Source organism: Rhizopus delemar, genomic scaffold, assembly GCF_000149305.1.
Source record: "Rhizopus delemar RA 99-880 supercont3.6 genomic scaffold, whole genome shotgun sequence".
NCBI classification, from domain to species: Eukaryota; Fungi; Mucoromycota; class Mucoromycetes; order Mucorales; family Rhizopodaceae; genus Rhizopus; species Rhizopus delemar.
The window spans coordinates 1819598-1841747 of record NW_027137832.1 but is presented as its reverse complement, the minus strand read 5'-3'; the positions used below and the strand labels follow the sequence as shown (position 1 = coordinate 1841747).

At 34.5% G+C, this 22150-nt stretch overlaps 9 protein-coding genes across 9 annotated transcripts; 4 read left to right on the top strand and 5 right to left on the bottom strand.

The window, feature by feature from the left end:
• Window positions 1-372: 372 nt before the first annotated feature.
• On the bottom strand, window positions 373-1649 carry RO3G_08727 (uncharacterized protein; the record flags this gene model as incomplete). The annotated part of the gene is made up of 6 exons (XM_067663317.1): window positions 373-508; window positions 560-674; window positions 725-838; window positions 988-1128; window positions 1326-1496; window positions 1619-1649. The coding sequence occupies 6 exons, from the start codon at window positions 1647-1649 to the stop codon at window positions 373-375; spliced, it is 708 nt and encodes a 235-aa protein (XP_067519418.1).
• Window positions 1650-2234: 585 nt separating this feature from the next.
• RO3G_08726 (uncharacterized protein) lies at window positions 2235-3466 on the bottom strand (the record flags this gene model as incomplete). Its single annotated transcript, XM_067663316.1, has 4 exons — window positions 2235-2442; window positions 2495-2641; window positions 2700-2964; window positions 3016-3466. 4 exons carry the CDS (start codon window positions 3464-3466, stop codon window positions 2235-2237), a joined length of 1071 nt encoding a protein of 356 aa, XP_067519417.1.
• A 2848-nt stretch (window positions 3467-6314) lies between these two features.
• Window positions 6315-7837, top strand: RO3G_08725 (uncharacterized protein; the record flags this gene model as incomplete). The annotated part of the gene is made up of 7 exons (XM_067663315.1): window positions 6315-6366; window positions 6416-6842; window positions 6902-6973; window positions 7044-7115; window positions 7303-7446; window positions 7500-7571; window positions 7762-7837. The coding sequence occupies 7 exons, from the start codon at window positions 6315-6317 to the stop codon at window positions 7835-7837; spliced, it is 915 nt and encodes a 304-aa protein (XP_067519416.1).
• A 625-nt stretch (window positions 7838-8462) lies between these two features.
• Window positions 8463-12738, bottom strand: RO3G_08724 (uncharacterized protein; the record flags this gene model as incomplete). Its single annotated transcript, XM_067663314.1, has 6 exons — window positions 8463-8975; window positions 9025-9261; window positions 9320-11224; window positions 11283-11933; window positions 11993-12574; window positions 12634-12738. The coding sequence occupies 6 exons, from the start codon at window positions 12736-12738 to the stop codon at window positions 8463-8465; spliced, it is 3993 nt and encodes a 1330-aa protein (XP_067519415.1).
• A 258-nt stretch (window positions 12739-12996) lies between these two features.
• On the bottom strand, window positions 12997-14374 carry RO3G_08723 (uncharacterized protein; the record flags this gene model as incomplete). The annotated part of the gene is made up of 6 exons (XM_067663313.1): window positions 12997-13250; window positions 13296-13313; window positions 13370-13397; window positions 13647-13675; window positions 14315-14320; window positions 14362-14374. 6 exons carry the CDS (start codon window positions 14372-14374, stop codon window positions 12997-12999), a joined length of 348 nt encoding a protein of 115 aa, XP_067519414.1.
• A 1005-nt stretch (window positions 14375-15379) lies between these two features.
• Window positions 15380-15858, bottom strand: RO3G_08722 (uncharacterized protein; the record flags this gene model as incomplete). Its single annotated transcript, XM_067663312.1, has 2 exons — window positions 15380-15667; window positions 15814-15858. The coding sequence occupies 2 exons, from the start codon at window positions 15856-15858 to the stop codon at window positions 15380-15382; spliced, it is 333 nt and encodes a 110-aa protein (XP_067519413.1).
• An 849-nt stretch (window positions 15859-16707) lies between these two features.
• Window positions 16708-17107, top strand: RO3G_08721 (uncharacterized protein; the record flags this gene model as incomplete). The annotated part of the gene is made up of 3 exons (XM_067663311.1): window positions 16708-16735; window positions 16800-16930; window positions 17072-17107. The coding sequence occupies 3 exons, from the start codon at window positions 16708-16710 to the stop codon at window positions 17105-17107; spliced, it is 195 nt and encodes a 64-aa protein (XP_067519412.1).
• Window positions 17108-18931: 1824 nt separating this feature from the next.
• On the top strand, window positions 18932-20337 carry RO3G_08720 (uncharacterized protein; the record flags this gene model as incomplete). Its single annotated transcript, XM_067663310.1, has 8 exons — window positions 18932-19003; window positions 19062-19162; window positions 19214-19314; window positions 19370-19434; window positions 19496-19592; window positions 19711-19907; window positions 19958-20181; window positions 20229-20337. The coding sequence occupies 8 exons, from the start codon at window positions 18932-18934 to the stop codon at window positions 20335-20337; spliced, it is 966 nt and encodes a 321-aa protein (XP_067519411.1).
• A 531-nt stretch (window positions 20338-20868) lies between these two features.
• Window positions 20869-21756, top strand: RO3G_08719 (uncharacterized protein; the record flags this gene model as incomplete). The annotated part of the gene is made up of 4 exons (XM_067663309.1): window positions 20869-20890; window positions 20937-21400; window positions 21468-21577; window positions 21723-21756. The coding sequence occupies 4 exons, from the start codon at window positions 20869-20871 to the stop codon at window positions 21754-21756; spliced, it is 630 nt and encodes a 209-aa protein (XP_067519410.1).
• Between the last annotated feature and the right edge of the window lie 394 nt (window positions 21757-22150).

The window sequence follows — 22150 nt, the reverse complement described above, 5'->3', positions numbered from 1 at the left end:
GACTGTTCAAAGCGAATCAAATACCCTAACAGGCACCCCTTCCCTCTTTGTCCAACCCCATAATCAAGTCCTGGGTCAGAACTGATATGATGTCTCAAATTCCCCTCACATATATCCCAACTAACTCCCTTTTGCTTTCCTTAAACCTTTTCTGCCCTTGATTCCGAATCCAATTCTTTGTCCTTCACTCTCCTTCTCCCCTCCTCTCTTTCTTTATGCTCTAATTTATATTCTTTTTTACTCCTTTTTGTTTGATATTCCTCCCCAACGAAAAAGTTAATTTAACCTCATGGTTATTCGTGTGGCAAAACAAACATGTCCAAAAATAGTAATCACGCAGGTTCTTTTTTTTTATTTTTGAAGAAAACATACTTAATAGGGACGATCACGTCTGTAGTTACGATTGCTTCTGTAAGAATCATTTCTTCTATCATCATTTCTCTTGCCGGCTCTTGGTTTGTGACAACTAAAGCATCCATCTCTTCTTGAAAAATTGTTTGCGCCACATCTAGAAAAAGATGTTAGCTTTCTAATTTACAAACACACATATTATCATTACTCTTCACAGGTCCAATCACCTTCTCTTGCGGAATTATTTGGCGCAGAACGGTCATTTCTACCGGAAGAAGAATAGCCTCTTCCACCACCTCTTCCACCACGGCTTCCTTTGTCAACTAAACAAAATATTAGGTAAGCAAATAAAAGTATTGTTTCCTTATTTTACCATTCATCTTTCTTTCTGCTTTGCTAACTTGAATTACATTTCCCATGAATTCTTTTCCTCCAAACCAATCAATAGCAGCATCAGCAGAAGGTGGGTCATCATAGGTAATAGTAGCTATATCACTTATTATTAAACAATTGTTCAATAAATTTTAAGCACATTTACCATCTCCTTTGGGAAGATTAGTTGCTTTATCCATATAGATCCAAACTAAAAGTCGTGTTACATCCTTTTTTCTTTTCTTTTCTTTTTTATTATTTTACTCTTTGGCTTTCTTAATTTTTTATCGGTCTTGATAATACCAATTGATCCAAAATGAGATGCAAGCTTTTCTTCAGTAACCTCTTGTGGCAAATTGCTAATATAAATTGTATCTTCCATTCGGTGTATTCCATTATTGCTACCTGATTTATAAAAATTGTTAATATGTATACACGTACGCTTTAACAAATAATATTACTATTGTTATAGCCACTGTTATATCTACTGTTGCTTCCAGTGCTGCTGCTGTTATTATTTTGAGAGTATCTGCTAGGACGTTGATAGCTGTCTCTGTCCCTTCTTTCATATTCTTTATTTCTTTCTTGATAGTCATGCTTACTTTTTTCATTATAAGCATCACCCTGATCATAGTATGAACTGTTGCCTCCTTGCTGATCATAATACTGCTGATGTTGCTGCTGCTGCTGCTGCTGCTGCTGATCATAGTATGAGTTGTTGCTACCTTGCTGATCATAGTAATAATCTTGGTATTGTTGTGCATACTCATCATCTTTTTTAAATATTTTTTAATTCACACAGTTCGACATTTTTACATTTTTTTTAAAAAAAAAGTTTCTTTCATTCGCACACACAAAGTTCAGAAACTTCTTTTTTGTATGTTTAATATATTACGTGAGGTTTGCTTTTGATTAGAATCAGACATTTTGAAGTATTTCTTTCTACTAAAATAAAGAGAGAAAAAAAAGCAGAAAAAAACTATAAATTCCAGTCACAAATTTTTAATGCTAAAATTGTCAAGGACTTACAAACTTGTATATGAATAGGTATGTTAGAAATAATAACATACAGAATATTCAACATAATAAACAATAAAAAAAAGTCGTGTGGACTATGTATTAAGTTTGGTTTCATTGTGTAAATAGGCGAGAGCTTTCTTCAATATGAATTTTGATGAAAACAGTTGACAGAGCATGCCATCAGTAAGTTTACTGCGCGCGAACCACTAAATGAGGTTTTATATGAACCAATAATGATGGAGTATGTCATATTCTATAATAACATCCTGATAGACCAACATGACGCTTGTATATCTATGAAAGACTACTTTTATTACACTAAATATAATTACATGCAATAGGCTGTATGTGGTGAAATAAAACTACATGTATACATTGTACTTGTATCATGCTATTTTTTATAAGCAACTAAAGCTTAAATTATTTTATTTTCTTTTTATTTTTTTTAGAAAACATGTACTTTAACAAATTTATGAAAGTTGTATTTTTTTTTAAAAAGTGAAAATAAGAGTAAAAACTAAAGCATAAGCACTCAATACATTTACTGATATTTTGCTTGATAAACTGGCAGATTTAGAGCCGTTAGGTGAAACATTCGTTCCATTCGCTGTACGATTTACAGGTATAGCTGTGTCTTTATATTGACACTCTGTTGAAGAGCAAAGGCATGTATTACCAATAGGGTCCCACCATTTGGTACTAGAGAGAAAAGTAAGTACACTTATATATTTTGCTAGTTTTTCTTTATTACTCGCAATTGTTTGGAAGTGGATGTCTAGTATTAACTGAATGTTGTTGCTGTTGATCAGGAGTACCAGTGGGTACTGGATTACCAAGTGTAGGGGCTGTATTGGGGCAATTAAAACAGGTGTTGAATGAGGTTGTACCAAAATTACAACTGAAGGAAAAGGAAATGATTTAAGATATGTTCCACTTTATATATATAAAAAACTTACTTGTTTAAAAGATTATCATCTACCATGGAGTTATTATCGTCATCTAAGCCATTACATATTTCTTTTGAAATCACTGGTTGCTCACAACGCATATAATCTTGAGCACCTAACTCGGATATTTTGACGGGATTTTTCATCCACTGAATCAATTGTTGGTTAGTCACAAACCAGACATCTTGCCTTTCGGATAAGGTCTTGATAAGAGAAATTAAGCCTTCTAACTTTGGAGTAGGATCTGGTAAGCCAGGATAACCAGTCAAATGAGCTATTTCAAAATGAATTAAATGTTTTGTTTCAATTGGTTTCTTTCTCTTACTTGGGTGAACATAGATTCCAAAAGGTTGCCTTCCTCCATGATAATGTTTATCAAATGCTTCAAGGCTCCCTACATTCTTTTGTTTAGTACAACTGCTTACCAGAAATACTCCTTTGCAGTTTTTCTTACATTTAGTGACATCTTCAGGTTGACCAGAAAGATAAACATCCATCAACTGAGGTGTGCTAACATTATCAAGAACAGAATACATGGGAATTTCCCAGAGGCCCGGGATCTTATTTTGAGCGCATATTCCTGTCCAACAGTCATTGATCATGCCATGATCCAATGTATATGGCCAATACGCGTCATCTTGTAAAGCACTGGCGCTTGAATCGTAAAGAAATCCCAATTTCGACAAGTGATTCAACGTATCAATTGTGTAATTTAAAAATGGTGCACGAAAGCCTTGTATTTTGCCATTTGGAACACCTCCATAGCTGTTGAGCATTTGTTTACAACTAATGATTTCCTCTACATCAGGAAAAAGGTTAAGTTAAAGAGAAAAATAAATAGGATTCAACCACACTTACGATCGGATGGAGTTCCAACATGCGTAAAAGTATGACTATAAGTTTTATAAGCATTTTCTTTTACATCAACTGGCTTTATATTTACTCTGCAATTTCATTTCCTGAAGAGTACCACTGCTGTACTAAAGAGAAGTCGGTATACTGCATTGAGACAAACCAGGTACCACGCGCAGGACATCCATTTGGGTTCCTGAAGTTTTGTTGATTAGTAAAGGTAATTTATTTATGTCTATGGTTTGCTTACGTGATGTTTAGCATTCTTTTTGCCGTTTTATATAATTGAGGCTGAATAGAATCATCAAAGGTGATTGTAACAAATTGAGGCGTTTCGTTAGGTAATAGACCATTTGGTGGATTCTTTGATGCACACATACAGTTACTAGATACTTTACATGTCTGGGGGTCGCATGAATAAGCAACACTTGTACTAGGTGTTGCTGCTGTGTTAATTGTCCCACCTTCGGATTGACCGAGTGACAACTGGGCCAATGATGCTAGTAGCGAAAACACAATTAAATAATGAACGTGCATTAATTATCAAAAAAGAAAAAAAAGCAAAATAAAAGAAAAAGATGAACAAATATGAAAGGAACAAAGTTCTTCTTTTTGTTTAAAAGAGAGAGAGAGAGAAACTAAGTCAATCTCCTAAGATATATGCAGAGTGTTTTTTTCTAGGACAAAAGAGAGGGGGTTAACAGGGATGGGGAGAAACAAGAAACGAAGGGAAAAGAATAAGGAGATTTGTGCAAAAAGAAAAAAAGTTAAGGAAGAGAAGGAAGTTTTATGTTTTCAAGTTCGTTTTATCCCTTGAGATCCCCTTTGTATTTCTCTGTTGCTCCTATAGAAAAAAAAAATGCAGTAGAAAACGAAAATTCAATATGAGTACCCCTTATACAACAAACATTGCTTTTTTCATTCAATATGTTTAACAACGTTTGTTCATCAACATTTTATTTGTTTATCTGATTTTTTTTTTTTTGGTGATATTTGAAAGCATTATAGTAAGTTATTTTGACAAAGAAGAAAGAGTTTTTAAGAAGGTATGCAGGATAGACACTGTTGGAAAAAATTAACATGCTTTGAAAACAATAATAAGATAGATGATTTCTCATAAAGAGCAAGTTTTCTCTTTTTATTTTCGAGAAGGTTAAAAGTAGTGTCTATAGCATCTTTTTATTTACTATGAAAACCATCTTTATTAAGTTTTTATTTTTTGAGTTTTCGTACGCAAAGGCATACAAGAGTTTAAGTCATCTCAAAGAAGAGGGAGCAGAAACAAAAAAAAGGGCTGGTTTTGGTCTTTTTGGAGGATGTGATTCATTAGGTTTGCCAGGTAACATGTTATTGTTTTATAAAAGAGTATTGAAACATAGAAAAGGTAATCTATTAAAAATTCTTTAAACAAATTACTGACTACAATGTAAATCTTGCGTTGAATATAACTTCAATGATGAAGGTTTTGAATTTGTTTATAAATATTCATAGACTCTGTGTGTATGTGTATACATGTATGATGGCATACGTAAAAATAGATATGTTCATGCTGAATTCTATTATCATTGTATACATCTAAACTGATTTAATAGCCAAAGTTATTTCATTGTTCGTCTTTGTCAGACCCATTCATCTTTTTTTTTTCCGTTTGGTAGAAAGATCAAATTGATGTATCAATAAGGACTGTATTTATTATAATAAATTACACAACGACTGGTCTCCTTTATGCATTACATTAATTAATCTTTTGCATAAACAGTGAAAACAAAAGCAAAATACGTTATTACTTGAATGTATATCATCTGTTTTATATATACGTACTTCCTATCTAAAAGAATACCCTGAAAGAGGGAGAAGAGAAACAATCAAGAAGAAAAATTAAAGGAGACTATCCAAGATTTCAAAATAATCAATACTTTATAAACACTTAGTATTCATTAGCACTGTACTCTCTTGTAAATCCTTTATCTGATTTCAATCTTTTAATAGAACACTTGTAAAATTATCAAACCTTGAACAAACCTGAACCAAAATCGTTGTCTCTCTTTTTGTTTCTTCAATTCTAATACGAAGGCGTAGTCAATTTTATGCTTTAAGGTACCATCTTCATATATGTTGTATATAATCCTAGCTTATTTAATTAAAGATGTGGTCTTAAAAGGAAATAATGTTCCAATTCATTCAAAAAGGTTAAAAAGTCATTGTCATGTAATGTCAATACTTTATGTTTATTTCTAGAGATCTATTGATTAATTTGTTTTATTTCTGAATCATCTTTTACTAATCTTCTTTATGTCTATAGTCAAGGAGAGCAAGACAAATTAAATTTAAAATTTTTAAAGAACAAAAGGAATCAAAAATGATTTATACTCGTGTCAATACTTGGGAGACAATAGTCTTTTTTTATGTTTATTTCTAATAAAATGACAAAGTTATTAAATGGGAAGATGTATTCAAAGTTTTGGTTGCTTTGTTATCATTGCTGCAAGGTGTCTGGGTAAATAAGAATGATTGCTTTAGACATGAAAATATGTTGCAAAAACTTGTAGTGAATAAAATGGGGAGGGGGGAAACAAGGAGAATCTGTGAAGGGAGAATGAGAAGGATTGAGTAAGAGTATGACAAGTGGCACGTGTGGCAATCAGAGATGATCACAGGCTATACTTCTTTGACTCTATTTTTATTTTTTCTGTAATTCTATGTGGGATCAATATAGCCTAAAAAAGTGGGTCTTTTGCTTATCCATCCTTTTCTTTCTTTCTTAGTTTCTTTATGAAAAAGTCAATCATTCTATCTTTGCTATGTCTTGTATCATTTGGTTTTGGTATATAAAGAATTTGACTTTAATGTGCTTTTATATTAACTCCTTTTAGGTCAAGACGCTATTGAAACTTCAGATGATTCAATAAGCAGTAATGATCTTACTCCTACAACAACAATAGTTGCTACTACTACAATTGGCTCTACTACACCAACCAATTCAGACATACCTTCTTCTTCTGATAATGATGAAGATCCTACCACAAGCAGCAGTATTCCTACACCAACAGATGCAGATACCTCAACTATAATAAGGCCATCATCCACAGTTGAATCTGAATCCAGTAAACCTACTGCTACTCATAAGCCTTATGTTCCTCCAACAGTAAAATCATCTGTATGTCACGCTTTGCAGACATGGTACAACTCACTCAATGGAAAAGGATGGATCGTATCAACCGGCTGGGATTCATCCAACATGACATCCTGCTGCACTTGGTATAATGTTCATTGCAATAGTGTTGGAAAAGTATTAAAAGTGTAAGTTGTTTTATTATTCTTTTTGCTTCAAAAATATCTCATCAGCTTTATACGTTTAGAGACCTTTCACATAATAATCTCACTGGGCATTTCCCTAATAATTTTGATCAAATACCAGATCTTCAAAATATGTAAGAAATGCAGTATTAAGAAAACAAAACAAACAAAAACAAAAAATACATGTATTTACATTTTATACAGCAATTTTAGCTTCAATAATATATCTGGAACTATTCCTTCCTCACTCAATCAATTATTAAGCTTACAATCAATGTAAATGTTATATTCTTAATTCATAAAAATGTTAACTTTTTTTTTTCTCCTAAAAACAATTAGAAATTTTGATGTCAATTCCTTATCTGGACCTCTTCCCGACGGTTTCAGCAAGCTGGTCAATCTTACAAACATGTAAACTATGCATTGCAATTTCTCCTTTCCTTACTTACATCTTTTATATTAGCCATTTCAAAAACAATACAATCTCTGGAACCATTCCTAGTGCTTGGGCAAGCATGCAATCTATTCAAGGCATGTATTTTAGTAATAATAATCTGTCAGGGCCATTTCCTACCGTTATTACTCAGATGAAGACGATCCAATCCATGTAAGGCACACAAATATAGAAAATGAGAAGATCCCTTATTTATAATTTTAAAGCTATTTGGATAACAATAAATTCAATGGTGTTTTACCTGCCAATTTAGGTGATGCTGTTTCGCTCGTTTCACTGTAATGTATACCAATTTCCCCTTCATCCTCATGCAAAAAGAAACTAACTTTTGTTTTGAATACCAGTAACCTTAAATCCAATGCTTTGCTTGGTGGAATTCCTGTATCTATTGGTAATCTTACCAATTTGGCTACATTGTAACTTAATCACTACCAAAATGAATCTCTTACACTAAATTAAATTGTATAGAACCCTATCCTATCAAATGCTGAATGGTACAATCCCTGATCAACTTTATTCATTAACAGGCCTTCAAATATTGTAATCTATCTCATTTGACGTATTTAACCCTATTAATGTTTATTTCTCTATAATAGGGATTTATCTAATAATAGACTCACCGGTCAAATTTCAAGCAGCATCGGAAACCTTATTAACTTAGAAAGATTGTAAGCACATAAAAATTGCATAAAATTAGATGTACTGAAAAGTTATTAGAAATCTTGGGCATAATTCGCTTACAGGCCTTATTCCAGATCAAATCAGCCAGCTAACTAAACTACAAAGCTTGTCTCTAAACTACAATTTACTCAATGGCCAATTTCCTTCTATCTCCGCTCCTCCTGCTCTTGGATATTGTTACATGACACCAAATCAGTTCCAGTCATGCCCTGATCCATCTGTCACTGCAAACCCTAATAGCTTAGCATTCCAATGTTCTATTAACTGTTCGGTTCAAGACAAAAAGAAGAGTAGTGCTAATCGTGCTTTAGTAGGCTATTCTACAATGTCCTTTGTAGTAATTTATTCATTGGGATTATTCTTGTAATTCCCAATCTTTTGTTAAGAGTATTTTAGATTGAATCTCCCTTTTCTCTCCATGAAAAAAAAAAAAAAAAAGCATAAATAAATAATATTTCTTTATTTCATTGTTACACTACAACATACAACTAATCCTCAGCTGTCTTGGTTTCCTTTTTTTTAGGTGCTGCTCTTTTTCTCTTTTTTACCGTTGTACTTTCTATGGGCTTTGAGTTCTTTTCATATTCGGCATCTTCTTCAAGGAGAGCCTCCCATTCTTTCAACAAAGCTTCTAAATCACGACGCCAAAATGTCTTGGGGGGTGTACCTTGAATATCTTGCATTTCTTCGAATTTCTTGTCACGTTGTTTATAGAGATCTTGAATCTTCTCCTTTGTAAAACCACGCACATTGATCGAGAACAAGTATTCATAGCCTGTACCTTCTTGTTCTGCTGAACCATTTTCATCATCATCTACTACCAAAGCATTCTTCTTCTTTAATGGATAGAGTTGTTTGAGTCCAAACTCCTTCATGTCAGCAATCAAGTCATCTTCGTTACGATTGATATGATTCAGCTTCTTTTCGATAACAAGGTCAATAAATTTAGCCTTGTTATCCAAACGGTCATATTCATCTTTTAAAACATAGATCAAATGTTCCTTTAAAATGATTTAATTATTTGCATAAAATACTTTTCTTTGTTCTTACCTTTCTCTTAATGTAATATTCCAAACGTAGTTCATAAAATTCTTTCAATATTTCCTCAGGACCGCTATACTTTCTGATTTTACCATCTTTATCAAAACAGACAATATTGGTTGTATTGATGCTACTGGTGATCTTAAGTGCATTTAAAACTCCCATGTCTTCTGCCTTCTTCAAATTAGCTTCATCCAAGCTAATAGTAAAATTGACAGCCACATCTGTAGAGTTGTTTTTGAAGCTCTAAAGAAAAAAGAAAGCATTGTCAGCAACAAAACTATGCATGCTACAATATACTTACGGTAATGTTGATAGGAGTAGTGCTCTTTCGGTCCTTTGGTGGATCGTTCATATCATTCAGGTACTTTTTGAATGTATCAGTCCACATACGTACAGGTAATTCAGTGACCTTAATATCGCCTTCATCAGTTATATCAGCAATACCATTTACGGTATATTTACTAGGGCCAACAGGGTTGATCTCTCCCTTAAATCCTCTGTACCAAGGTTTCATAGTTACTATTTCCTCACCATTCATTAAGCGAAAAATGTTTTCAATAATGTCCTTGGGGTTGTAATTGGGAATGGCTGTACTCCAGCCAGTACCTATACCATCTGCGCCATTAACAAGCACCATTGGGATAATAGGCATGTACCAAGAGGGTTCAATCAACGTATTTTCTTCGACCAAGTAATTCAATAATGCATCATCATTAGGATGAAAGATAATACGAGCAATCTTGGTTAATCGCGTAAACAGATAACGTGGACTAGCGGCGCTCTTACTACCTTCGTGACGACTACCAAATTGACCTGAAGGTACAAGTACATTGATATTGTTTGAACCTACAAATTCCTGAGCCATGTTGATAATTGTACTAGCAACACTAGCTTCACCGTGATGATACTGAGTAACACCAGCTACGTAATTTGCCAATTGGGCTACCTTGACTTCTGTGTTCTTGTTACGCTTGATACAACCATAAAGGACCTTGCGTTGAGCGGGCTTAAATCCATCGACCATACTTGGAATAGAACGAATGTTATCAGCCATACTAAACAAGAGTAATTCACGGTTTACAAAGTCACTGATTTTGATTTTGTTGACGCTGTGATCGATGTAGATACCAGGTTCATACTGAACTAGCCATTCCTTTCTGTCAGAAGCCTTCTTCTTGTTGAAAGCCATATCGATCAGCTGGCGATCCTCAGTGTCCATAGTCTGGAATTCCTTTTGATGCACAGGCAAATTGCTAAAGTATTCACGAGCAGCAGTTTTGTCAGATGTACCAAGACCCTTAAAGTATTTGGGTTCCCATTCACTCTTTTTGTTGTGTTCTAAAGCCCAGCTTTCATATTCTGGGATGGTAAAGAATGAAATAACTTCCTTTGTACGCTTGTGCGTACATTTGATAATGGGTGTGATAAACTCCAAAAGAAAACCAGGAATATCCAAAAGAGAAGGAAACATAGTGTCGATAAAGTTAATAAGAAGACCCTTGATGTGAGAACCATCATGATCCTGATCAGTCATGATCATCAAGCGGCCATATCTAAGCTCGTCAACACTTGTGTATTTTTTACCATGCTGGAGACCAAGAATGGCCTTGATACTCTTAATTTCTTCATTCTTCATAATTTCAGCATTAGAAGCATCACGGACATTGAGCAGTTTACCACGAATGGGAAAGACACCCCAATAATCACGTTTAACAACAGACAAACCACTCAAAACAAGCGCTTTGGCTGAATCTCCTTCAGTAATAATCAAGGTACATTTTGAATTCTTGGGTCGGACACCGGCAAAGTTGGCATCTTCGAGCTTTGGAATCTTCAAATTTTTTGCCATTTTTCCAGAATCAGCCTTTGTCATTTGTTCTTCTTCTCTGAATTTGACCCATCGAACAATGTTGTCAATGATACCAGACTTAGAAATGGCAGACACAAACTTATCATTCAGTTTATAAGAAGATCCAAAAGATCCTACACGTAAAGTCATGTTCTCTTTGGTTTGGGAGTCAAATGCAGGGTTTTCAATTAAGCAGTTGACGAATAATGTCATATGATTCTTGATCTGGAAGGGCTTGATGTTTTTATTACCACTTTTCTTTTGAGCATCAGGCAATAAAGCCTTTACAATTTGATCTGCAACATGATTAACGTGAGTTCCACCTTTAGCGGTACATATGCTGTTAACAAAACTAATCTATGTGAGATATCAGCAAATAACGTCATCTTAAATTGACTGATCATCAATCATTTACCTGGTTAAATTGACCATCACTCACAGCAAAGCAAACTTGCCAACGTTCGTTTGTAGCACCATCATGAAGAATAAGCTTCTTTCCTTCGAGAGCACGGAATTCCATTGATTTTGTATAGAGTTCACAGTATTGCTTGAATCCCTTCACAGGAATCTTGGTACCATTCAAAAAAACATTTACACCTTCCATACAACCAGCCATATCGTACACACGCTTTTTGATTAAAGCTTCAAAGTCCTCATCCAATTCAGTCATTGAAAATTTTGATAAATCAGGCTTGAAGCTAATACGAGTATATTGTTCCCCTCTTGAATTTTTAGTAATAGAAGGCGCTTTCTTGACAGTCATGTTGTTTTGGAATACTTGTTTGTATTTAAGTTGACGCTCTTTATCAGCAGTTTCGACAATAAATTCAGTACTAAAGATGTTACATAACTTGGCACCATAACCGTTACGGCCACCAGTCACTTTTTTTTCATCGTCATCATAATTAGATGAAGTTAACAAGTGACCAAAGATTAATTCAGGAACATAAACTTTTTCTTTCTTGTGTTCAGTAATAGGAATGCCGCTACCGTTGTTTTCAATACTAATAAAATTCTCAGCTCGGTCAATTTTTACTTTGATGTAAGACATTGAAGGATCTCTGATCTACAATTTTTTTTCTGTTTAATCATTTTTATAGAATAAAATAAATTTGTTGTCTTTACCTTATTATCAGCAGCATTCACCAAAATTTCATCAACAATTTTGTAAAGACCAGGAACATATTTAATTTTCTTCTTCTTTATGATACTTTCTTCATTATCAAATACCCACATTTCTTGTTCTTCAGCTTCAATAGATCCAACATAAGTATCAGGACGAAGTAGAATGTGCTCTAATTGTGTCTTTTTTTGATAGATCTCTTCAATTGTTTTTTTTTCATAGTCAACTGTTTTGTTCTTTGTAGAGGTTTTAGCAGGTTCCTCCATTTCAACGTCTTCTGAAGCTGCTTCGCCATTTGTTTTAGCAACCATTGTCTTTTTTGCTGCGGCCGACTTTTTGGCTGTACCATTAGCGGCTCTCTTTTTGGGAGTAGTAGGTTGTTCTGATTGAAAGGCATCTTCATCTTCATCTTCATCCTTAATAGTTTTTGTTGTTTTCTTGGAAGGGGCTCTTTTAGCTGGTGCTGCCTTCTTTTTAACAGGTTCGCTCATGTCAAAGTCGTCATCGTCGTCTTCACTAATTTTAATTGCTTTTTTAGCAGGAGTTCTTTTGGCAGGTGTAGCTTTTTTGGTGGTCTTTGCTTTCTGTTCGTAAAAGAATGGTTAAAAGATATCGCGCTAATTTTTGAGTGATATCAATGTACCTTTGGAAGAGGAGCTTCTTCAAAATCAGAATCACCTCCTGACTCAACAAATCCTTCAGACTCGTATTGATCATCTTGGTAATCGTCCTCTGAAGCAGAGCTCATTTTTTGATCTATGAAAAAAAGAGAAAAATAAAAATAAAAAAAAAAGAGTAAAAAAAGGTTCCTGACGTGCAATTCAGTCACACAGTAAAAAATCAAATTTAGCGCGAATTTTCGCGTTGATTTTCTTTCCTCTTTTATAACTTTTTTTTTTTTCGTAAATAAATAGTTTATTTTTATTTATAAAATATAATATAATAGGGGTTACACATCTAAGAGCGATGTGAAACAAAAGAAACAGAGTTTAAGCGATAGAACATGCTAGTCAAGTTCGAGTCTGCGCCTTTTGAGGGTGGCAAACTGCGACATAGCACAAGTGACCAACTGTTTATCAATAAAAGGAAAGCCGTCAACAACAAATCTCCAATGGGCACGCCAGATAACAGAGAGCACGCAGCAGCTGAGAGTCCGGAGATCAGTATTGTCTACAAAAGGAAACCGCTGAAAAGAAAAGAGGATTGAGCATACATCATCTTGAGTGAAAGTGAGGTGTGGACTAAAGAAGTTGAAGGCATCTATCCGTGTTTGGTCATTAATGATGTCTTTATTTATTATTTTACTATTGATTTCAGTCCAGCCTACGTCATATTATATAACTTAAATTATTCGTTTCTCTCCTTTTTTATTTTCTTACTTGGTAAACAATTGTTGTCAGCTATTGGCTTCTTACTGTTTTCATATTACAAGTACCAAATATCATAATAGGTACAGACATTCCAGCAAACAGTTATGCTGTAGCCTCAAATGAGTGGGTGGATGAGATAAGGTCTGACGTCGTTTTTGCAGCTGAGGGCAAACCAACGAAAATAAAACCACCCAACTTGATTGAATTCCAAAATCAAGTCAATCATGAATTTATGAATAGAGTTATAAACTATTCATTTTCAGCATATCGTCGATACAAAGTATACCCAATCGTTCTCATCTTTGCCATCAAAGGCTTTTCAAGCATTAAAGTTGAGGAAGAGTTTATTGTTGCTGATAAAAAACCGTTTCTAGAAATTGAATCCAAATTCTGGGCAAAGAAATGCTTTTTGGTATCATTAAATTCTATATTGGAATACATCGGTCAGTCTTCAATGGATCCAATGATAGCTATGGAATATTTTTTTTGACTAGTAATGCTGTGTCTTTGACTTCACTAGAATATCAATTCGATCCTACCGTACGTCTTCTTTTCTAAATTTCTAAGGATCTAACAATGAAGGAGTCAGACCCAAAAAATATGTCTGTAGAATCGATGGAGCCGCTTCTAGAAAACATAAAAAGAAGAATCGAATATGTTGTTGATAAAGATGACAAGATACCAGGAGAAGCTGTGAAAAAAATTAAAGGCTATATTAGTGAAAGCTTTGTGCTAATAAGCGAACAAAGCAAACTTCTGATAGAGCGTACGAAGGCAGGTGAATCAAGTCTATCCAACATTAACGAAGATAGATACACCAAAGGTGATACTCTATTTATTGAATCTAAAAGCAAAGCTGGGAAAAATAGAAATTGGAAACATATATACGATGAAGGAAAAGCACAAGGACCTTTCAAATCATATTCATCTTCACACAACCTAAAGACATCTTACCATCATCTACATAAACGAAAGAAACAATAAAATATTTTATCTCTTACTTTTCTTTAACATAATTCTTTGCTTTGCAAGTTAAGCAAATATTATGAGATTCAGTCTCAAATAAGGAAGTTATTTTGTTGGGATTTGAAATAAATCGGCATAGTGTAACTAAGGTAGGTATGATTCTGTCATCTGCGCTTTTAATACCAGAGGGAGAAAATAAAAAACACCTGTACGCCCAAAACGTAGATTTAAGCGGTATCAAAAATGAACCTTCATTAATACCTAATTCTTCACTGTTGATAGACTTGGTAGGGATGATCAAAACGGTTGGCAAAATATTAAATTTCTCATAAACACGCCTACAAAGCAAAATCGTATTTGACATTGAATCAGAATCAACTACTTCTTGAGTATTTATGACTATAGGTATACATCTGCTAACGTTTTCATTTTGCGGAATGCATACTAAATGTACTATCGAATTCATCCGCCCACTCATTTGAGGCTATAGCATAACTGTTTGCTGGAATGTCTGTACCTATAATATATTATGCGTATTAAAAGCCAGTGCATTTATAATAGACAAGTATGCTACCTAATAATGATTGTACAATCAAGTTCACAACCGTGGGATCATTGAATAATGGCTTGCTCATTAAATCAGAACCAGGCTTCCAGTTCCCTGGTAAAATAAATGAATTTGTATCTTGGGAATAAAAAGTCAATTAATGATATATTCAGCGAAATGAGATTCATACCTTCACTGGACATCCTTTTAGCTTTTTTTGATTGTTTGAGTAAAAAAAACTTCTAAAAGCGACTACGACTACGACTACGATGCGACCAAAAGAATATTCATAGACGTTTGTCGTTTAAAAATAAACATTTATTTAAAAGAAACATGTGCATATTTGAACGGTGTTTTATTATAGCATTTAATGATTGACGTTTAGAGCGACTACGAAAGCTATAAAGATCACTGATGAGTACAGCATCGCAGGCATCACCAATCCTACTAGATAAATTTTCTTCACTCATAAGCCAATCACGCTTCATTTTCCCTTTAAATATTGCTCAAAATTGTTCAATGGGGTTCAATTCGAGCGAATAAGGAGGTAGATACATGACTTTGTAGCCTTTACTTTCAATTTTCCGTAACATCGGCTTGGATTTATGAATAGAAGCATTATCCATAACGATGCAACTTCCCTTAAAAGTTTCATCAAGATCCATTACATTAAGAAGCTCGTTCATAAATTTGATAAAATGAACAGTAGTCGTACCTCTTGGTGTTAGCTTATTATCGGCAGGATCGTCGTCAAATTCTGGATCCTCTGTACTAATCTCAGTTGCGGTTCTCTTCTTTCCATTATTAGATTTTCTCTTTTTTTAGCAGCCTGTGCTTCTTTTCTTGGTGGAAGTTTTCTTATGACAACGTGAACAACGCTAGACGAGTGAATAGCCCCAATAACGGTATGAGATTGCGCTCTAGTTTTTGGTTGTTTTACTATAGTAGAGCTGCCACTTTTTGATATATCCCAATTATTCCTCATATTAATATGAAATCCAGCTTCATCAATGAAAATACAATTTTTTGTAAAATCCAGATCAGATTCTTTCCATTCCATAAATCACTCGAATCTCGTCTGTAGGTTTCCTATTGAGTTTCTGGCTTCAGGTTTAAACATCGGTTTTTTTACAGTGATGAGCATTGTGTTTCGTAAATGGTTATTAATTTGCGAATTTGATGTAGTAAAGTCTTCAAATCGCTCAGTCAAACTATCTATTATGTCGTCTGAATATGACTGGGGTTATTATCAAGTAGCTCTTTTATATACTCGTTATGCTCGGTTGTAAATGAGCTTTTCGGGCCATTGTTTTGTTCAGACTTTTTATACGTAACCTCTTCTTTCCCTTCTTCATTAAAAATGTTTCCTGTTCATCTTCATAAAAAAAGTGTTCATCGCTATGTTATATTTTTATTAGGAAGAGAGAGGGACAAAAACAGGTGCAGAAGGTATGCGACAATTAGGCCAATCTTCCCGTCAATTTTAGCTAGCTAGTTCCGACAATAGTTTTAACCAAGTTAGACAAAAGAATTTAAACTCACGACATTTATTTCTGACTTTATGCCATTTATTTTTGAGAAAACGCCAAATTCCATAGGTTTGACTGTACCATCTGAAGAAAAACGACAAATATGCTTCATTATTTCTAACAAAAGCTTATCTTTCAAAAACCCTTCTTTCATACTACTCTATAATCCATATTTTATTAGGTTGATCTTTATATGTCATAAACCTAATCTGACCAACCAATGAAGGAAAAATATAAATGGCTGAGTTTTGATTGCATATGCTTCCAATCATTTCTTCTGTTTCCAGTAACATAATATAAACATTATGACAATGCAGACAGTTGGGCCTTCTGGTAAAAAACAGTAAAAAAGAAAAAAAGTAGTACGTAGTTCTTTAAGACTTTTTACACCTATTAGGATTCTACAATGTACCTGCAACAAAGTTCTTAATTGTATCTACTGGAGCATTATCTCTCTTGGCATCTATTTTTGACTTAAAGCAATACTTTCATTTACAGCTTACACCCCATATAATAATCCACTATCAAGTAAGAATCTTTTGTAAAGAAGCTGTTTATCACTCTAACTTTTTGGAAAGCTTTGGAGATTGCTCACTTCTCACATAGCATTTAGCAGCTCTGGAGATTTTTTGTTTGGTTCAATCATACTATATACATTACGTGTGATAGAACGACAATATGGAACATCAAAATATACGGTATTAAAATAGTTAAAAGGAATACATCTATTCTACATGTTTATACTAATTTATTTTATAACAAAAGGCTTTCTTATTTATGGCATTTATCTTTTCAACAATTTTAGAGTTAGTTGCCCTAATAGCAGGTGAAAAAATTGGATTGAAAAGTATACCTGGCGGACCGTAAGTCAATATGCGAACAAATTGCTGTGAAAAGAGGGACTGATTTGAACTGTAGTTATGCACTGATGTTTTCTGCTTTATATCAATATCATCGTATTATTCCAGTGACGTATCGGTTTAGAATATTTGGCTTGGTGATGACCGACAAATTGTTTTTGTATGTATTAGCTTCTCAGTTGGCGTTTTCTAGGTCACTTCAGACCCTTGTGCCGGCATTATGTGGATGGTTAGTTGGTGCATTGTATAGAACCGATGTTGGAAATATCAAACAATGGAGATTTCCAAAATTTATGCAGTCAGTGGCTAATCAATTCATTAAACCACTCTTTACATCTTCACCCAACCCTCGATCATCTGCCACACTGCCAGTCCAACGGCCTATTATTACGAGCCTAAGTTCGGTCAACAACATATTGGCAAATGGCTTAGCTAATGGAAATGACACAACTACAAATACAAACAGACCTGATATTAGAACTTCTTTGACTTCCGAGCGCTCTTCTTCCGTTAGAGTAAGTTGCCTTGTTTACTATTGCTTTTTTTTAAAGTGGGAATTCATGTATCTCTTTAGGAATATCTGGATACGATTACAGGCAGAGACGTAGTAGGCTCTGAACTAGAGCCGCCTTCACCGGAATATACAAGAGTTTTAATGACCATGTTTCCTGACCACCCACGAGAAACAATTACAAGAGCATTATCTTCAGCCCACAATGAATTAAATAGAGCAGTTGAGATTATGCTAAGCACGCCTTCACCAGCTGGGGAAAGCAGTAGTCGATCTAGTTGATTGCTGTTCAATGTATTATACAAAAATATATAGCCTGAAATTGGGTTTTATACAATATTATGTTCCCTTGTAAATAAAAAAATAAACAAATCTGATTTATGCAACAATAAAAAAAAAAAAAAAAAAAAAAAAAAGCCTGCTCTTTTTTTTTTTCGTTTTTCAAATAACAGCGCATCGCCTTGGTTACCATGTTTGCTTATTATCGCTCTTCCTGCTATAGCACAGCTATTCTGAATATTCTGAAAGGAGCTATATCAAGTTCAGATTCATCTGATCTTGTCCTTGTCAATGTAACAATAAACAAATAACTTGCTGCTACCTAGCTTATCTGACATAAAATACAGAGAAACTGCCTAGAATGGTACACAATTGACTCATTACCTAATACAATACTTTCATTGCAGTTACAGCAGTCAACTTTTGGTACAATACTCGATTCCAAATTGCTCACTTGTCATTTCAGCGATCAGAATTCACTTCAACAAGAAACAGAACACATGCATGAAGAAGTGAGTTATTCCAGTAAAATTAGAAAACATTCTTATATTCAAGGGCAAGAAGTTTTAGTTATTCTATCAGAATACGGGAAAATGGTATTTGTGACAATACATAACCTTTCCGAGAATATAAGACGATTTGAGACGCTTATGGAGGTAAAAGCAAAAAGACAAAAATGAGTAGCAGAGTGGCTGATTTTTTTTTTTTTTTTTTTTTTTTTTTTTTTTTGCAAAGGTCTACTTGGACTCTCCTGGATTAGAATACACAAAGACAGGCAAAAAACTAGCAATCGATCCATAGTAAGGGATAACTTAAAAAAGCATCTGATAGACGCTAATTGAGTACAAATTTAGCTCAAGGGCTATTGCAGTTGCGTCTATGCAGGATAGATTTGATATTTTCTTGTTGGATACAGATATGTCAAGAACACGTTTTGACCCTATCATTGGTGTAAATTGTTTGTGTCAAGATAAAGTAAATATTTTAATTAACTTTTATGTTCCACTAGAGAGGTTTCAAAATTGAGAAGGGTATCATTTGGCACATGGAATTTTTGTACACTGAATCAGCATCTAGGGATAGAATACTATTGGCTCTTGTGGTTTACAAGTAATATAAAATGATAATTGCTCTTGTAGTATACTAATGTATCATTGTCAGTGATGTGGAGAAGCTGTGTCGTGTGATTGTATATTTCATTGATGCTTCAGATATACAAAAAATTAGAATCGAACGAATTGGAAGGTTACCTTTAGAAAGCAGTAAATAAGAACGAAAGCGCGATTCAGTATCAGCAAACTAACATGCTTACTATAGATACGCCCCTTCCTGTATTACTCATTCCTCTTCAATTTCAGTTTGAGTCATTTGTGCTCGTTACAGTAAAGAAGAAAAAAATGCTTTACTGATACACTGTTGGCTTAGTGCTCATTTATTTTATAGGAGCAGCAAGCATGCTTATTAACATCTGACGACGTTGCATGTGGAAATGTTTTATATCCCAACAGTCCTATTCCCAGAACATTTGCTACCATGGAATGTAAGTAATAAGCTCTTCCATGTACGACGTAGGATTCCTTACTCATTGTCTTGTGTAGGCCCATTATTCACCACCTTTGCTCAACATTCAGACATAGATGCAAACTACCTTTATTTAGGCTCAGCAGAGGGGCATCTTTTTAAACTTTACATATCATCATCGGGGGAAATACAATGGTTTTTTATCGACGCTGTAAATCCAATCAGTCAGTCAATGTGCATGCTTGGAACGGCTATTTCAGTAAACCAAGACGATTCTATACGAAATGACATCCTGCTGTATGCTGGAGAATGTGCCAATAGCCAAGTGATAGCAGTAAGAAACATAAAAGCAAAGCAAAATAAAACTTATTTGGTGGAACATAGGTTCCTTGCTATGATATTGATGAATGGCCGGCTTCCAAAATAATTGTATTGCAAGACTTGATCAATCGGGCTCCTATTACAGATGTTCAAATAATGCCCGAAATTAGTGGTGAACAGGATGCCTTTATAGCCTGTTCTGGCATGGGCAAGCAAGGGTCTCTAACTATTATGACTCACGGAGTAGCAACTAGCACTTTAGCTTGTTCAAAAGCACAGTGGAAAGGGTAAAATGAATTATCTTGCCTATGTATGTTTTCCTGAATATTTTTAGCATTACTCGTCTATGGAGCATAAACGATCTGTCTTCATCCCCTCAAGACACTCCTGGCTTATTAGCTTCATCATCCATTGATTCAAAATTTCTAGTAGTAAAAGGTTAAGCATAGCAGGCCAAATCAATTTTGGATGTTGGACTGACAAATATGTATTTTGTAGATGGTCGACTACAGGACGTTACGCTAACTACTTTTGATGAAACGCTTCCTGAAACTATACATTCAAATACTATTTATGTAAATGACACATGGTTTTTATTGAGGGTATACTCAGAAGGAGCTTCTATACTTATGCTTCACGGGGGCAATACACTCATGGTCACTCAACACAAAAATAACAATTCCGCCTATCGCATTGAACACGCAACTTCATGGCAAGATGAGTATGGAACGTACATTGCAGTCTGTCTATTAAAGGAGGATGAATCAATGCTTCAGATATTGAGCGTCCAAGACGTTAGTATGGAAGACAATTCCAATCAAATCAAGTTATCCATTGATATTGTGCAAAACATGCCTTTGAAAGCATGCCCAAGTTACATTGGCTATTTTTATTTAAAGTCAACATCCTTGCTTGCCATAGGAACTTATGAGCATTCGCTTATAATATACAGCGTGCAAGCAACAAATATTAGTATGGTCCAAGACATTTATTTAGGTAATCGTCTTTCTATTGTTTTTACTCAAAACTTACATGCTTATAGATTCCTCTTCTTTGGGGGCCTTTGCTATCCCACATTCTGCGGCTATTGTGTATTCTTTGCGCGTACCGGACATGCCTCTTCGCTTCTTGGTTGGATCACATCAAGGAACACTTTTAAGCTTTCGTATACCACCGACTGGATCAGACATTATTTCTAGCGAACAACCCTTGATTTATTCTATTGGTACACTTGCAGTACGTCTCTCACCTGCCTCTCACAAAGACCATATTGTTTATATCTTATCGAATCAACTGTGGCAACTAAGATGTAATAACAACGACATTCTGAAACTTGAACAAATTTTATTACCCAAATTCAGTAAGCCCATCGACGCATTTACTCCTTTCAACTGTCATTTCCAATCACAAGGAGAATCGGTGGCGGTTATTGCGGATGATAAATTGCACATCTTTAACTTAAATCAGAAAGGGCATATGAATACTCGCCGAATTATGTTAGAACAAGTAAGGTTTACTGTTTAACAAAAAAAAAAAAAATAGTCAGTTCATTCTTCTATTTCTGTTCATGTAGACGCCAAGAAAGATTGTTTACAGTAAGTCCTCTAATTATGTTATTGCAGTCACTTCGACTATTGTATCTGGTACTCGTAAGAACTATGTGCGCTTTATTAATCCACTAAGGTATGTATAGTATGGACAAAATGAGGCAATACCTAACTTTTATAAAAAAAAAAAAAAAAAAAAAAAAAAAGTGGGCAATTCCTATCAGAATACCAAAGCGTTGGACGAGAAAACAACTACGCTAAAAACGATATAATTCTTTCAGCTGCTGGTATAAAAAAGCATTTACTCCTAACTAGTTGACATTTGAACTAAATTTCTTCTATGCTAGAATGGTCTATGGACTGTAAAGGAAAACAATATCAATATCTTTGTATTGGTTTTGGACATTCAAAAGAATCTTTCCACGCACTACGAAATGGTCCATCCGCAAGACCTTCAGAAGCATCCATAGAACGAGGAACATTGGTACTGTATCGACTAAAAATACATTCAAAGCATGGACCTAGATTAAAGCGTGTCTGGACCAATGAGAGATTACCAGGTGGAGTTCTTTCAATTTGTCCATATTCGGATGGGTAGTTAGAGGAACTTTATATACTTAAATGTCATAGCTAAGTTGCTGTTTATTTTAGACTTTTATTTTCTGCTGGAAATCGTTTATATCTATATAGATTCGATCTGGAGTCTGGG